Source organism: Glycine max, chromosome 14 (assembly GCF_000004515.6).
Source record: "Glycine max cultivar Williams 82 chromosome 14, Glycine_max_v4.0, whole genome shotgun sequence".
NCBI lineage: Eukaryota > Viridiplantae > Streptophyta > Magnoliopsida > Fabales > Fabaceae > Glycine > Glycine max.
Window position 1 is genome coordinate 675,680 of NC_038250.2, and position 17,673 is coordinate 693,352.

The window sequence follows — 17,673 nt, forward strand, 5'->3', positions numbered from 1 at the left end:
CAGGCCTTTTCTTTCTGTGCTGTGAAGATGTGACTTTCGTATTAATAATTAATCAATTGAGCTAATAAAATAATTATGTTATAAAATAATTAATATTATTATATATAATACTAAAAAATTTAATATATATTTAATGCACATATAAGTTTAGATAATAAATTTTATGATAGTTAATTTTTATTTAATAATTAATTTTTTTACATATAAATTTTTATTAAACTTATACTTTTTATTTAAAAATTTATATATGTAACAAAATTCATTACTAGATTAAAATTAGTTATAATAAGATAAAAAATAGAAATCTATTTCATGTAATAATTATAAAAAAAAAACTATAATTAAAAAACATTAAAGAGTTATAGAAGGGACTTAAGAGGATACCGAGCTCACCAAATACATTGCCAATCACAGAGAAAGGGGATGGAAGTACTAGAATCTCACACTACTAAAGAGTTATAGAAGGGACTCTCAACTCCCTCCCTCCCTAGATTAGTAGATTATATATTCTTATGATCAATTAAAGCATTGTAAGTTACAACTTACAACACTAAAATCCCGAGTTGCATTTTGAAATTTTTTCACATCTAGAATATCGTTTTGGAAAATGTTAAAATTTTACATTTGTAAAAAAAATATCTTTTAAATGTATTTTTTTATTTTTCAAATTTAATTTTCAGATTGTCAAATTTAACTACCTGTATAAATAAATTATTAAAATAAAATTTAACGGAAACAAATGGAGAGTTTACTTAGAATAACTAGGAGTACAAAAAGAAACTCCCTAATTGTTTTAAGTTGCAAGTAGTTTAATTATACAAAAGATTATAATTAAGTTAAGTCCAATATTAAAGACTCTTTCTTTTCTTGTTCTTATCCATATAACTAAGTCCTGAGTTGTGACGCACTACGGAGGACATAGTCAATCTTTCGACTTTATCTTCCATACTTTTAAGGCATTCTTGTTCTTCTACCAGACTCTATTAATGTTGTTGAATTGACTTTGTTTATATATAATAGTGTTTGGTGCAAAGCCAAATATAATTGATCATCATCATTTTTTATTTATTGAACGGTTGAAATCAAACTTATAATATATTCTTCATTATTTATTTATTTATTTAAAAAAAATCCAGCCTTCTTAGTTTTTATACACCACGCTTTTTGTTTTTTTTTAAATATTCGTTTTAAACAGGAGGAAAATTGCTAATAATTTGTAAATGATATGTTTAGAATATGATGAAATTCAAGATTCATTTCATAGTTTTCTAACTCCTGACGTTTCTTATTTATATTTTTTAAAATTATTATTTTCTTTTATAATTTTCTTAAGAAAATAAATAACTAAAACTAATTATTATTTTTGTTGGAAAATGTTATTCTAAATAAGTATTAAAAGAATGCAAATACTGGGCCTTATTTCTATTTCACTCAGTTGCGTCATTGACTCCTATTAGCTATTTGCACCTCGACTATTGCAATTTCGGAACCTTTCGCTTCGAGTATTTTTCTCCGGGACATAATACAATAGGTGGTTCAAGCTCTATGTGGAACAAGAAAAGTAGAAAACCAAGCTACGTGAAAATATTGCAGCATACAATACCAGAAACAAAACACTCATGAATAGCATAGTAGTTGCAGAAGTCTTCCATTTGAGTAAACAATTAACAACATAGTAGCCTCCGAAAGATGATAAATTTGGTCCTTTAAAAAAGCAATAAACAATGAAAATCCTCAAGACTCAAGAGGGGATTTCTAGCAGCCATGCGATTGTGCTCAAATTGGCTACAATTATAAGCGACCTCAAATAATTCTTGCCGAACTTTGCTTTGATCTTCCACCATTTTTCTCACATTTTCAAGCTCCTTTTTGTACCCTATAGTTTCTGCAATGCATTTCTTCTTTTCCTCTCGCAGAGATGATAAGGCAGCCTCACAGTCTTTCATTTCTTCCTTCAAAACTTGTTCCTTCTGCTGAGCTTCATCCATGAATGTCCCTGCCTCGGATATTTTGGAAACAAGAGTTAATGGCTACCTCGTCCTCATTCCGATGAGCTTCAAGCACTGCCAACTTGTCAGTGGTAGCAAAACCTTGCTTGAAGGAACATAGAATGCTTGGGAACTCTTTGTGCATGGTGTCTATAATATCTTCAAGTCCATCTGATAGAGTTGCATTTTTGAAAGGAAGGTTGGACAAGAAATTAAGTCTTTTTGCCATAATTTTGTGAGATCCTCCATTTTGTGGCACTAAAGAGCGTCCACAAACATTGCAAATGAAAGGCAGCTTGGAATTGCTTAAAAAGTTCCTCTGCTTCTAATTTTTATAAGCAGAAAGATCACAGACAATGGTAATCTCCAAGTTTAACTTAAGCAAGGTATCTTAAATTACTTCCCGTAAGATCCCAAGATTTTTGGTGCAATGGATGCAGTTTCACACCGGTTTTGCTTACTTTGTGTTATAAGGTGTTAAATCAATATTACTTCCAGTTCTTTTTCTTGCATTGTAGATAATCTCTTGGTACTCTCTTTACTTATTTTCAGTTTTACACGATACTCTATCTTGTTTTAAGAGTTTTGTCCCTGATGAATTTGGTTTTTATAAAAATCTTCCTTTTGTTTTTTACAAAGCAAGGACTGTATAATGTATACTTTATCTGTATACTAATATTGAAAAAGGAATTAGGCATCCCCCTCCCTCTTTGGCTTTTATAAAGTGAAAAGTCTAACTATATCACTTTTTTTTCTCAATCAAACTACAAATTGTACATAAAAATCCGGGAGCTACAAAGTGATTTCACAACAGAAGACAAGAAGAGAACAACCAAGTTATTGTTGATGGTAAACTAATCTAACCATAATATACACGAGAATTAAAATTACACGAGCAGTACAGTTTTTAACACATTGTCACATACATTTAGACATTTAACACTAGAAAATTGGTAACACCATAAAGATGGTTCAATTTCTGAATGGTTAGCAGCAAGCCAACAACACTGGTCTTTGAGTTGCAGGTTTTTCACAAACTCTTTCTGGTGCCATCGTAACTTGTGTCTTGCTATTGAGACTCCAATTATTCAAAACTCTAGCATAAGTTGAATCCATTTTTAGAGTTATCTAATATGATATATATATTCCAACAGTTTGAAAATCTCATGACTTTTTTGTGTTAGTTCCTCTGCTGATGATTAGCTGGAATTGGAAATTGCCTTTCTGCTGATGTCACGTGCAATCTCAATGCAAGCCTGATCAACCAATCCCCAGAAATAGTTGACTATTGTTTTCTGCAATCTCTTTTGAAGCTCCACCTTGATAATATTGTGTTGTTTTACTAAGAGTAATGAGACTGAATTACGTAAATGTGCTGCTTTCCTAGCATTGTATATTCCCCTACTCTCTGTTCATCTGAAGCAACATTGTTCTCGGACTATCCAACATATATTAGCTAAGAATGACAATCTTCTATCGAATAGAACTTTACAAAAGCCAGTGACTATATATTATGACATTGACAATTGATCGTCAATGCATGCATGACTCAGCTTTAGTCTTTAAGAAGCAAAATCTTGATTCTCGAGTATTCAAGTGAACTCTTGTGCTTTATATCTGGCATGAAAATAATATGTAACACATCAAACATCAATAACCATTAAGTCACTGTCATGCTTCTAAAATAAATCAAATTGCCAAAATAAAATATGCCAGGAGTTTTGTTAGCACATACTTATGCTAATAAACCCATGCATGGATGCAGCTTTTACCTTAAAAGTAATATTGCTGCAGGTATCCTATGATTTGATTGATGAACGTAGTGTATATATCATGTAATATTCTTATCCCTTGAACTCACCTAAACAATATATGCCTCGGGTTTGATCGTCTGAGTGATAGAATGATACATCTGAGTTTGTAAGCTGATTGATGAATGTATCCTATAAGCTAACACAATGACAGAACGATACATCTGAGTTTATATTGACCATTGACCGCAGTCAGAGCCAAATTTGAACATTGTCATATCAGCATGTAAGGTGGTCAGTCTTTTTTGAATGTACAGTCTAGTATGGCTCCTCTGAAACTTTTGAACATTGTCATACCCATGTCCATCCATTACCGTTGAAATGGTTGGCACTAACTAGAATACATACTTTCACATCCATTCTACTGGCACTAGTTAGAACAAATACGTGTAACTTCATCAAATGAATGGATTTCACGTCCATTTTAGGCACATATGAGTATGACTGTATGACCAAATGGACCGCTTGCTGGCTCTGTCGTAGTTTCAATAGCAAGAAAGTGTCACTGCCACAGCAGTTCTGACAAGCTATGTCAAGCCAATCACGAGGTTGACAAATTGAAAAGTTTGTTATCTAACATGTAGCATTATAAGTGTAGTTTCAATAAGAGTAAACACTAACTTTGGTAGTCATCACTCAAAAGGTTATCAACGTTTTTTATACTAAGCTCAACAATTTGTTTTGGAAGCCGTTAGCATTCGGTTCTGAAAAGGAGGACCAGTGACCTCAAATTAACAATTTTCTGCATACTTGCTCACTTGCATACAATACAATACAATACAATAATCCTCTTAATTCTTTTTTTCTCTCTTTAAAGTTGTTGGATTTAAAATTAATTTCAGCCTTTAATTGAATGAATTCTTTACCAACCAGTAAAAACTGGTCGGAAATAGAGTTACAAGCAGGCAATCTGTCCTGACCTCTCTCACAAGAGTTACAGAGAAGAAACTTTACCGAACAAGCAATCACTAGATCTTAAAGTCTACTAGACAAATGTTACAAAATAAAATTTCACCTTCTAAAACATCCGTTGTTAATATCTCATCGGTCTCTAACCAAGTGAGACATAGTGTACAGTTAAATCTAAAATACTCTGGGAAGAATGCTAAAGCACAACCCAAATAATTGTTTTTACTATTGCATAACCTACAAAGCATTAGGTTCTGTAGCAGCATGAAGAAGCTCATCTGGAGTTGCAGCCGGATCAAGGTCCCAACACCTTTCAGGCAAATTGCTAGCCTCCCCCTTCAGCAACCAAGAAGGCACTTGATGTGAAAAGCACAACATCTCTCTTCTGGGTATCCATTTTATGGCACTCTTGTCTGTATTACTCTGATATACAGTTTTAAATCCAGCCAACTTAATAAGAGGACTAACACAAACACCAAGTTCCTCAGAGTAATCATCCAGCACCTCAACCATTTCATACTGATGCCTCACTTCATCTGGAGTAGATCTGTTCCAATCCGGCGACCAATTTCGATACACAGCCCAAATATCTCCACTTCTGGGATATATTCGAACGCAACCACCTCGACCAGCCTTCTCCTTACTTAGAACATGAGAAAATATGTTAACTTGATCAACAGCATCTGAATTAAAAGCCCTGAAATTTCCACAAGATTTGGTAAAACCTGAATCAAGCCAGTTTACTGAGCCAAACTCACTATCAGTTTTGGAACTCAAGTAACTGATGTGAATCTTAAATGGATTGACAGACACAACCTCACGGATCATACAATACAACCGTGGCATTCCATCTTCCTCATCATACAAGGCCCATATTTGCTTTGGCCTGAAGCATTCCTCTGACCTATCTTTGTCAAAGTCATGAAAGTCAGAATCTGGAACAGTAATTGAGATTGGACCAGTTTTCCCATTCTCTAACTGTAGACCAGAAACAATCGGAGCTGCTTTTCTACATGTCTCTCTTTTTACTTGACCAACTTCAGCTTGTGATTTTTCTTTCTCATTCAGAGCTGCAGCTGCTGTTGCTGCTGCTTCAGACGACAACCTCATCTCCTCCAGTTTCTTCCTGATTTCTTTCCTGGCTTTCTCAATCAACAATTTTCTTGCGTCAAAGGCCGGTGCCATGGAACACTGTTTGGTTTGAACTTCGACTGTGCAGGAAGGCTTTTGGCCATGTCCCATGCTATCATTTCCGTTAGCCACTATCGACTCTGAAGCACGTTTTGAACCCTTTTCATCATAGCCATTTCTGAAACTGGCTCCCACAACAACTTTCTGTTTCTTGTCAGGTCTACTTAGTTTATCTTCCTGTGGTTCACTACAGGAGAATGGTACGTCTGAATTTGTATTGACCATAGTCTCTACCATGTGATGTCTCTTATCAGCTCCTGACTTGACTTTTGGTCTTCCCCTCTTCACATTTCCATTGGCCTGATGAACAGAATCAGCAGGTAAGGTAGCTGATCCATTTTGGTTGACAACTCCAGCAGAGCCCCACTGAAATGAAACGTTTGGAACGTACTCATATCCATGTCCAGAATGGTATCCTGTGACCCCATTCCCATTGAAATAGGGGGCACTAGTTGGAACATATGCAACTCCATCAAATGAATGACTTCCATACCCATTTCCTGCTACATATGACCAAGGACAATATGGAAACGAACCATTTGCTGGGGCCGCCCCAGTTTCAACAGCAACAAAAGTGCCACGACAGTTCTTACAAGAGAGTCTTTTATTCACATACTTGCGCAGATACTCATACTGAACCTTACAAGAGGTGCAGATTGTCCAAAAGGTGTCAAGCCCACCACAAGGGGTTGACAAATTGGAACACTTGTTATAACCTGCGGCCCCTGTAGCATGGGCAGGAGACAAATTCGTCTGGTTAGTCCCACCCAACTGCACATTTCTCTTGAGATCATAAGAACTGCGCATAGCACTATCTGATAGCCAAGTCCAAGCCTCAGAAATAAGCTTAAATGCCTCATCAGCTCCCACACATTTGTTCTTATCTGGGTGAAGCAACACCGCCAACTTCTTGTACTGTTTCTTTACAGCCTCCTTATCTGCAAAAGGTTTTAATCCAAGAATCGAATAGTAATCTAGCTCACCATTATGTTTGACCTCAGAAGCAATGTAAACTTCAAATGTGGCCACCATTTGAGATATACCCTCCAATCCTGGACAGAGCGTTTTAGCCTTTACAGCATAGTTTTTTGCACCGGCAAAGTCTCTCAGAGCAAAGCGCTTTTCAGCAATCTCTATCGCTTTAAGTGCTTCCTCCTTGTTTGCTTCCATGTAGGAACAAAAGATCACTTCACAACTGAACTCTTGAAACAGAAACTACGACCAGCCCAACATCTTTTCCAATATCATACATAACCTCGTTTCCATGTCTGCAAAAGTTTTGGAACAAAAAAGCCAAGTAAGTAATTTTAATTTTAAAACTCACAAAACTTTCATCTGAGATCCAAAGACACCATCTCAAAATATTTCACAAAATTAAACAGACACAAATGCCAACATCAATCTAGAACTTATGCTCCCTATTGTTACCGAGAAACCAAGCACCCTCCATCCCAAATACGCCTAAATTGAGGAATAAAACGAACAGATCGTGGCATTTAGTTGATTGAAACACAATTTTTTAATTTTCCACATAAAGCATTAAACTTTGCTTTCTCGTCTATTTCCTAAATCTTCCAATATCAAAATCAATAAAACATTTATCAACGGGTAGAGGTGACCCATCTTTCAATCAGCACCCAATTCACCTAAATTTGACAAAACCTAAAACTTTTGCGCATAGATCGAAAGTCTTAACTAAAACCCCCAAAATTTATACTCATAATTTAAATTTATTCGAAAAAAAAAGGCAGATGCAATAAAAATAAGCACAACAATTAAAAAAAAAAAAAAAGACTAACTGAGATTGGAGACGATAATGGGGAGTTGAAGAAGAGCAAGATCGCCACGTGTAGTTGCGAGATGAAGCAAAATTGGGTGTGAATCTCACTTCGCTAAAAACGGGAAAACACAAAACCCAATTTGTATGGACACAGTGGTGTGTGGTAAATGGTAAAGGTGAAGCCTTTGCTCTGGAAAAACAAAAACTGTGAAGGAAGGATTCGGGTGGCCCTCGGATCCGAAGTGGGTCCGATTCGGCGCAAGGTGGCGGCGATGAATAGGAGCTTCCGACAATCGCCGATCAGAAAGAGAAGAGACCAAAATAAAAATAGGAATTATTATAAATAAAATGATGATAATTTTCAGAGCAAGTAAACGCTGTTATTACTGAGGTAGTTGGAACAAGCTAACGTGCACCGTAGGTGCGTAATGACTAATGACTGCATGGCAAATTTATTATTATTTATTATTTCTTTAAAAAAAACTACTGGTATTTTCTTTTGTTTTATGTTTCACTTTTTTTTTTATTGCATCTTAAATTTATTTTAAACTTATATATTTTGCGGAAGTTGGAAGTTAGAGACTGTGTTCTTTAGTTGGTGTGAGGTTGGATGATGATTTGGAGAATTATCAGTGATGGGCATTGGGCATCTTGTGAATGCTCCACATTGATTATTTTATATTTTATTTTTAAAAACAACAAAATTATTTAATATTTTCCCATCTTATGAAAAAGAAAATTAATATAAGATATTATAAAACTATTTAAAATAACCCACTAGTCTAATGATGCAGGATTTAATATAACATTGTTATTTTTGACAGTTAATAAACATAATTTAATTAATTAAATCTTATAAATAAGAATGAATAAAATATTAAATTCAAATTTGTAATAATTGGTAATCGGGTGTATAATCTATCTACTTTTATTTTAGTAATCTAAACTTCTTCTTTTTTGTGTGCTTCACTTACTACTTTTTTACACACAACAAAGAATTACTTTATTTCTTCTTCTTCTTTTGGATGCAACATTTTTAACCATTTTATTTCACTTGGGTTTACAATTTCTAACCAGTTTGGTGCAATTGAACTTGCAATTTTTTAGGTTGAGTTCTACTTAAGACTTCTGAGTTCTGACTTTGATTTCAAGTTGTCAATGTCAAATAATTTGGACTTAACCAGCAAAAGTATGGGGTCTCTGAAAAATTTATTTGGGCTATCGGGGAAGGCCCAATGACATTCGTCCATGAAAGTAACAACCAAATTAATGTAATGATGGTGACCAAAAAAAAATTAATGTAATGATGGACCAAAACAAAATTAATGTAACGGTTGAAACTTGAAATGAAATGATGTTAAGTACAGAATCAAACGGACAACAGTTGAATCTTGAAAAATCTGGTTGTGCCAAAAATTGAAGTGGTTGGATTGGATGCATACTTTGAGTCAATGATCACAGTCACATGTTTGTTTGTCCACTGGGTTGATTTTGTTTGCTCTGTCTCAATCAATAAGAAGGACACTTGTTTTTTCTTTTTTCGTATTCCTCAGCACTACTCATACTGTAAAATAATCTTTTACGGAGGTGAATTAAATTAATCAACGAAGGAGATGGAAGTTTTGATTTTGACATTTGAAAATTTTGTGGCCTTACCCCGCCATTTCAAAAATAGACTATTCAGCAACAAAAAAAAAATCACCTTGATTTGCCCGTCTTATTGAATATGATTATCCACTAATAAGGCTCTTTCCAGGAGAAAAAGAAAACAGAATAATGTATAATCCCATCAATTAAACAAAGAGAATATTCCAAATTAATATTGAGATTTGAAATCCTTGTGTCCCCCTCAAGACATTTTTTTCTTAATGGAAAAAGTAATCGTGAGAAGAGTATGTGTTCATAATTTTTTTTATAGTAATTTCATATTCTAAAGTTAAAACTGAAGAGCCATTTGATTTACATTTATTTTTAAAATTTGACGTGATATCATGTTTTTTCCATGATTCATATCATTAAAATATTACACTTTATGCCCGCTTTGTATCCGTTTAAGAGTATTTGAAATGTATTGTAGAATTTGCTAATTACAAATATTCTCAACCGTTCATTAAGTTTATATATTTGAATGTCTCATCAGTAAAAAAAAAAAAATAGTATCATCTTTGTTTTTTGTTTTTTTTAAAGATGGTATCATCTTTGTTTTTACTTATATCAATAACTAAATTTTTTCTATGATTGTCTCAAATTTATATGCTTATTAACTTACTAATTAAAAAGCTTAGTCTTTGATAGTTTCCGTGAAAGTTACGAATTAAGATTCGCTAGCAATGGACTTTAGTGCATGTAGGTTTGTTTTTAAATTTAAAAAACTTGCCTGTAGAATAAATATGCCTTTAAATTAGCTAGGTTGAACTTTTATAAAAGTTATACTAAAACTTAAAAGACTAATTAATATCAAAGTAAATAAATCATGTTCTTTATTTGAAAATATATTTGATATGACTGGTAGATTCGAGGTAAAACTTAACCTATTTTCACTTCCTTTCGAAGACAACAATTGAAGTTTTTATAGTGACATAAATTAGGTGTATTTCTAACTTTATATATATATATATATATATATATATATATATATATATATATATATATATATATATATATATATATATATATATATATATTCAGAAAAAAAGTATTTGTATCTATTTTAATGTCAGTTTAGTTTTAACAATTATAAATTTATAATTATACATAATATCAGTAAATATTTAATAATTTGTTAATTTTTTTGGAACAAATTTTTACAATAATAAACGAGTGAGAGAAATTAAAAAGAAGAAAAACATATAGAAGGAATGGTGTAATAAAAAGAGATAAAATAAAAAAGTGAAAGTGTACGTAAAATTATGGTAAATTTTTGTTATAGAAATAACATTACTCTTTTGAGGGGGAAAAAACACATTGTTACTGAAAAAGTTAAAAAGTGAATTATCTCTGGGCCTTTGGAGTGTAAGAATAACACTTTCTTTTTAATTACGAATAACACTTCTAAACTGGGCTTAAGTTCCCAATTACTGTAATAAATTATAAATAGTTAATAGAATATCAACCGTACTATCCCAATATTAGAAGAATTAAAAAAAATTACATAAATTAAAAAGATGCTAACCATGTGCATTGATTAATTACTAACTTCGCTGTAAAGAAAAAAAAAAGTAATTTGAAGGAAGGAAGCAAGGAGGGCAACTACAAAAAAGAAAAAAGGAAAAGGTTCCTAGTAAAATCAAATTAAAGAAAAAAAGAATAATTTTAAATCCTCAAACTTCATTCTTCTACAAATTTAACTACTATCTTTTGTGGTAAGTTTTTATATTTTTAAGATATTAAATACATATTTGCATTCAATACTTACTATAAAAACTAGTAAGATGATGAAGTTGGATGATATATAACATTACTCAGGAAAAAAAATGGAGGGCGATGATAGGAAGTAATAAAGCAAAGTTTAAAATAGAGTACTAGTTCAACTAATTAAACCTTGGTTAACAAAAAATCGATTGATTGTCAAATGAACTAGCTAGCCTCATAGACACAAATAAAAGATAATGACCCATTCATCACTAATCCGCGCTTATCACAAGCTTTTTATTGATATGTCCTTTTAAAAGAAGGTATAAGATTGATATAATAACAAGGAAAAAGAAAATGAAAAAAAGTTAATAAGTTTAAATTTATTGGTAACAAAAATTAATAATATTAACCATTAATATTTGTTGAAAGAAAAAGAGTAAACAAGTTTAAATTTATGGGTAACAAAAATTAATAATAATTATAACAATTAATATCTACTGATAAAAAAAATCTATTACAATATAATATAACAAAAATATGAGAAAATTAAGAGATAAGAATAAACAAACAAATTGGTGATATTTTAGTTTGGTGTATGGTAGACAAATCAATACCAGGGCAGTGCTTCTTATTTTGATAGCAATGACTGGGCAAGGCTGCCAGGGCAGGGACCAAGATTTGATTTTTTTTTTCTTTTTTGTATGATATCAAAGGAATAATGAGAAATGGTGGAAAAATTAGAGATGATGAGATCAGACGTTGACAGTGTTGCAGAGGAACATGAGGGACGATGCGGACGCGTCGCTGGGGATCCTTCCACTCTCGAGCCTCTCGTAGCTGTCAATGCAAAACAAGGAGAGCGAGAGCTGCACCTCGTGCCGAGTCCACACTCGCTTCCTCACCCGCTCCGAGTTTCCGAGTCGACTCAGCACCGGTCTCACGCACACCATGTACAGCCGCTTGTACCCGCCCAGCGCCACCACCACCGCCCTCACCGACGCCGTCGGCGGTGACGACACGTGGCGGAAGCACAGGTGCTCCCACAGCGAGTCGTCGTTGCGCGTGAGGCTGCACCACAGCCGACACACGCACGCCGCCACGCCCAGCGAGGGACCGTCGAGGCGTTTAAGGATTTCCCGGAGAATGTCAATGTTGTCGTTTATGAAGAACCGAGGTCGTTTCTCTTGCTCTCTGCGGTGCTGCTGCTGCTGCACCATAGTCGCGGACATGCACGATATTATTCACACAGAGAGGAAAAGAGAAAGAGAAAGAGAAAGAGAAGATTTATCTAGCTAGATAGTGGAAGTGGAATGGTTGGTTTAAGATGAAAGTGTGGCATGTGAAAGATGAAGCAGCATAAATGTGGGGTAACGATATTAGGTTTCTTGCAGTGAAACTGTATTTGGATTCTCTAGGTAAAGTCCTAAGTTTTATTTTAATATATAATAAATATAATTATAAGGAAAGACTTATTAAGAGATAAAATTCCACTAAATAGATTTTTAACAAAAGATTAATTGTTGACAAAGTTCTTTACAAAATGTTTTGGAGAAAAATATTCATGGATATCCTATTATACACCTAGCTAGTGTGAGAAAAAAATAGATATCATAAATATAATGATGTAATATGAAGAAGAGAGATAAGGAAAAATTATAAATATACAATTAGGTGTTTAAAAAGTGAGCATAGGTGTACGTGTGGGGTGGGGTTAACTGTGAAAAGAGAAGTATATTTTGACTTTGGGGAAAGAATTAATGAATAAACGTGAACTTGTGAAGGGAGAGACCGTTTACATTTGTTACTACGTTGGATTGTTGTTTGTTGTTGTGGTTGGACTTGTTGTGCATGTAGAGAGAGAAGGTTAATTGTGTGTATCGAGGGGAGAGAAGGGGCCAAAAGAAAGGTCCAAACCAAAGAACTGGAACCAATGCGGTGCTTTTTTCCTCTTGTTGCTTTTCTATATAGGTTTCGGGGTGAGCAGATTTGGTGTTTGTTGTTGTTTGCATTCTTTTTTCAATACCTTGTATCAATTGAGGACCGTTACGGATCAGAGAGAGAAGAAACTGAGTTCGCTAACTTTGAATTTTTCTATATATGCTTCGTCGTGCTGTTGCATGAATTGTCACCCAGTCTATGCAGACGTTTTGTGTTTTTTTCTGGACGAGAGACTTTGGACCATTTTTTCATTTTTCAAAATAAAGTAGTATGAAGAGATTAAAGTCAAGTACTCAAGTGTGAATTTGAGGCTTCCTTCCTTTCTATGGGGTCATGCCATGCATGCCTGTTTCATCACCAAAAATTGATCTATTAGTTCAGCCTACAAGTCTAAAAATTGGGCACCTATAAACCAGAAGCCTCCCACTTGAATAAGTTGGTTGGCGTATCTTATTATTGAGTGTCTTCCATTTCATAGTAGAAAAGCATTGATCTTCAATTCCGTTAAACTTAATTTTGTAAAAATATAAATGTTTGTATATTAATTGTTAGATAAAACTATTTTTGCTTTAATTAAAATCCTGGTTTAACTAAGAATGTGTTTGGTTACCCATTATGCATGCATATCTAATGAAATTGTGTCATATACAAATAAATGAATAATAAGGACGTATCCTATGTTTGGTTAGGCCTTGCAACCACATCAAATGAAAAATTTAGCATTCTGAGGACAAAAAAAGCCAAAGTAATATCTAAATTGCTTCCGCATTGCGTTATATCCAATGTTATCACAAATACACACTTAAAAATTATAATTTATAGCGTCTGGTTGACCCGCGTTAGAAAGTCTTAAACAATGTAGTTATATTTATGTATGCATGTTATCTAATAAAATTGTATCAAATATAAATAAACGAGGTAGAAGTTATAATTTGCAATTTCCTTCTAGGTGGAACTTCACTAACGTGCACTAAAAGTGATAGGAAATAGTTTTTTTTTAGTTAAAAACTTTATATTAATTTTTATAGCAATTTTTTTTAGTTTAAAAGCATCTAAATATAAATTAATTTACTTGAAAATCAATTTTAATTAAAATCTATTTTACAAACACTCATCCAAAATTAAAATATTATTAGTAAAAAATAAGTTGTTCTTAGACTTATATTATGTATGATTTCTAAATTAAGTAATTAATATAAAAAATTAATAAATTTATCATGATAACTTATTATAAAATAACTATAAAATTATTTTATATTATTAATGTGTTGAATGTGGTAAAAAAATATTTTATTTTTCTTTATTAGTTGAAAATATAATAAAAAAATAATATACAAATATCATTAATGTTGACTATTATTTGCATATATACCACTGTAAAGTTGGACAAGACATACTGTAATGCATGTATATCATATCACTATACATTAATAGCTATTCACCTAATATATATATATATATATATATATATATATATATATACGCTGATAAAGGTTGAAAACTCTACATTCACGCGATGCATTACTACTAACTAGGTACCATATCAAGCAAGAGTTGACCTCTATGTCTATGATCAGACCTCTGTATAATTTTGTAACATTGTTTCCCTTTCCTACGCTCCAAGCAAAACTTTGGATTCCATCAGTTTTCAAGATTTGGTTAAATTATCTTTTTGATTTGACTTATACCTTGGCCTGATTCTACCAAATGTTTCATTTAATTATAAAAACAAACATACAGCTGATGCACTGATGTAATTTAAAAATATAAATATAGTATGTTATGTTTTTTTTTTTTTTTATGAATCAGGTACCCTAGTCCGAAGCTCAAGTATCAAAATACTTAAATCTATTTAAGAAATTAAGTTCTTTTAATATATATTTTTTACTTAAATATATTTTTCTTTCTTCCAATTTAATATTTTTTATTTATTTTTATCTTTATAATTTTCTTTTCGTTTTAGTCTTCAGAAAATGTGTTTATTTTATTTTTTATTCTTAAAGTGTTTTAAATAGCATTCTGAATAGTAAAACAAAAAAATTATAAGAATGAAAATAAAAAAATATTAAATTCCAAAAACAAAAAATATATTTAAACTTATATTTTTTCATACCCATGTCAAGAATCAAATGCATGATTATAAATATTTAAAGGATAAGATTATCACATACATATGTTGGCACATGTTGGTTGGTCTGCTTTAGTCTTATTTCTTGCTAATGTTTCATTCTCATGATATAGAATTAAAATGCATAATTTTCTTAATAGCAATGCCATAATTTCGGTTCTTTTTTTATTAAACTTATTATAAAATTCAAATCTTAATATATATATATATATATATATGCAACGCAAAACGAGGATATCTTTGTATTTGGCATGATGAACTGCGTTTCTTAATTAATTATTTGATAGAATATACATCTTAATTAATATTGATAATTAACTTGAACAAATATAATGGTGATCGATGCAAATAATATAATTTGCTTAGATCAGGAAATTAAGAAAGATGCTCTATTAACTTGAAGACAATAAGATGAACTTGTATTTTCCGTTCCAATCGAGTTGGCATTTGAACACCAAAACAGTGCAATTCAGAAACAAAAAGAGAACGCACTGGAGCAAGCAGAACCAGAAAGAAATTTTTTGCTGGTGAATGGTTTGAGTAAATAAATGGAAAGGAAAGGAGGATGAATCATGTTCCAGCAAAGCAGTGCCTAAAGTAATTTCCTTCCATTGTGAGGCACACGAATAGAAAAGTCACGCTACAGTAATTTTATGTTTTTGCACTTGATGTAGAATTTGAATAGCAACAAAGAAAGAAAGAAGGAAGGAAGGAAAGAAAAAAGGTTATGGTGAGGCAATGACTATTTGAAATGTCTCACGGGGTTGGGTTTTCTCCCACAAAGAAAAGCAAAGCCCCAAGTCCTTTGAGACAGAAAGCATAAGATATAATATCATTTAGTTAGGGGGGCTTGAAATTGACATTTGATTTATTAATTGGGCTTCTGTGGAGAGAGACTAGACCCCACTCACTCAGTGCTGCAATATTAGAGAGTGTGTCATAAGGGGTTGTTTTTATTAGGTTGGACTTGTTCGTTGGACACACTCCAGGGAAAGCACTGTTCCCTATTCTTGCTCTTAGCAACTCGATAACTGCAAAACTACAAGGAGATGGCCGTAAAGTTTGCAACCAAAAATATTTTCACCAATATTTTTTTTTCTTTTCTTCCCCAACAACTATCCTTTGTACTTTGTTCTTGTAAGGTTGTGCCCACATACTAATTGGTCAACTAGCTAGTATATGATCAGAGATTCTACCATTGTCATGACCATACGTCAACATAGAACAGAGTTCAATTATAGAGCCAATCATCTGTGAACTGTGGTCCACTGTTAATGTGATTATACAATCTCATCTTTTCACTTACCTTTCTCCTGTATTCGTTTCTTGTTTTCTCTATCGTTTAGGACTTTCTGATCGATCCTCAAAGTTATTATTGTAGATAGATCATGTAACATATATACTGGCTAACTAAAACATTAGTTAAGATGAACATTTAATACATAAATCATAAAAATATTTTAATGGCTATAAAGAATAGTCATGTGATGCTTAAAATATAAAGAAAAGGTCAAAATGGTGTATTCACATCTTCTTTTTTCCCGATCGCGCGCTTGTTTGGTTAAAAATGAAGTATACCTCAATTGTAGTTCACCTTTGATTATTCCTATAATTAGAAGAGTTCAATAAGGAGAGATTAAAGAATTAATTATTATAAAAGCCAATAATTTCCTATTATATGTCAACCAATAATTTGATAATTTATTTCAATTAAATTATAATTTAGAGGTTTGATAAACGAAAAAGAATCTCATTCTAATTCCACTTCTCTCCCAAGTTTTTTTTTTCATTTTTCAATTAAACAAACATATAGAAACAATACACGTTTAAGTTTTCAAATTCGCTCGAAAATAGCAGGATTTCTATCAAACTAGAGCAGTTTACTTTTAAAATTACTATAGTGTAGTTCATTTAAAAAAAATCAATATGGGTAAGTCTTGCTTATATTATTTATTAATTTTTAACCAAATGCCAAAAACATTTATGACTGTCCAAAATTACCAGACATTACTATTATAGACTGTAAAAAAAATTGCATAAAAAGTTCAAAGGAAACCATATTCATGAAGAGCGACTTACTTATGTTATGTGGGTAAATGTTTAAAAACTACACTTGTTTAGTAATAATTTTAAAAACAAAATACACTAATTTGGTAAAAAAAGACAAAAGCAAAGATCGCCACCGGATATCATGCCTATTTTGCTCAAAAGTACGTCCAATTGGGTATCTCTCCTTATGTATTACTCTCTTCTTTTTTTTTCTTTTGTCTAAAAGAATAAAGTATTTTGTGGTTATTAATGGTGTATCAATATTATACTAGGTTACAATTAATTAGTGTTAGAGAAAAGATATTATAGCATAATAATGATTTGTGATCTCGCGATTAGCACAAGTATCTAGTGATAAAAGCTTTAAACAACATCCACAGAACAAACAAACAAGCAAGTAAAAGGTAAACAGAAAGACGAGGGGGAAAGCAAACAATGCAATGACAGCCAGGGTTCTAAATCAACGCTATCTCCTAACTACTCTCTTAGCTAGAAGTGGGTAACTGTGGAATCTGATCTTTATTT

General features: G+C 32.3%; 2 protein-coding genes across 2 annotated transcripts; both read right to left on the minus strand.

The window, feature by feature from the left end:
• Positions 1 to 4,624: 4,624 nt before the first annotated feature.
• On the minus strand, positions 4,625 to 8,040 carry LOC100788692 (uncharacterized). Its single transcript, XM_006595612.4, has 2 exons — positions 7,699 to 8,040; positions 4,625 to 7,167 (listed from the first exon to the last, which is right to left on the minus strand). Exon 2 carries the CDS (start codon positions 7,067 to 7,069, stop codon positions 4,946 to 4,948), a length of 2,124 nt encoding a protein of 707 aa, XP_006595675.1. The 5' UTR covers positions 7,070 to 7,167; positions 7,699 to 8,040; the 3' UTR covers positions 4,625 to 4,945.
• Positions 8,041 to 11,457: 3,417 nt separating this feature from the next.
• On the minus strand, positions 11,458 to 12,420 carry LOC100792219 (F-box protein SNE). The gene has a single exon (XM_003544432.5). The coding sequence runs from the start codon at positions 12,260 to 12,262 to the stop codon at positions 11,786 to 11,788; it is 477 nt and encodes a 158-aa protein (XP_003544480.2). The 5' UTR covers positions 12,263 to 12,420; the 3' UTR covers positions 11,458 to 11,785.
• Between the last annotated feature and the right edge of the window lie 5,253 nt (positions 12,421 to 17,673).

Coding starts and splice junctions, on each gene's coding strand:
- LOC100788692 (XM_006595612.4), bottom strand. CDS start 7,069: ATGGAAGCAAACAAGGAGGAAGCACTTAAAGCGATAGAGATTGCTGAA.
- LOC100792219 (XM_003544432.5), bottom strand. CDS start 12,262: ATGTCCGCGACTATGGTGCAGCAGCAGCAGCACCGCAGAGAGCAAGAG.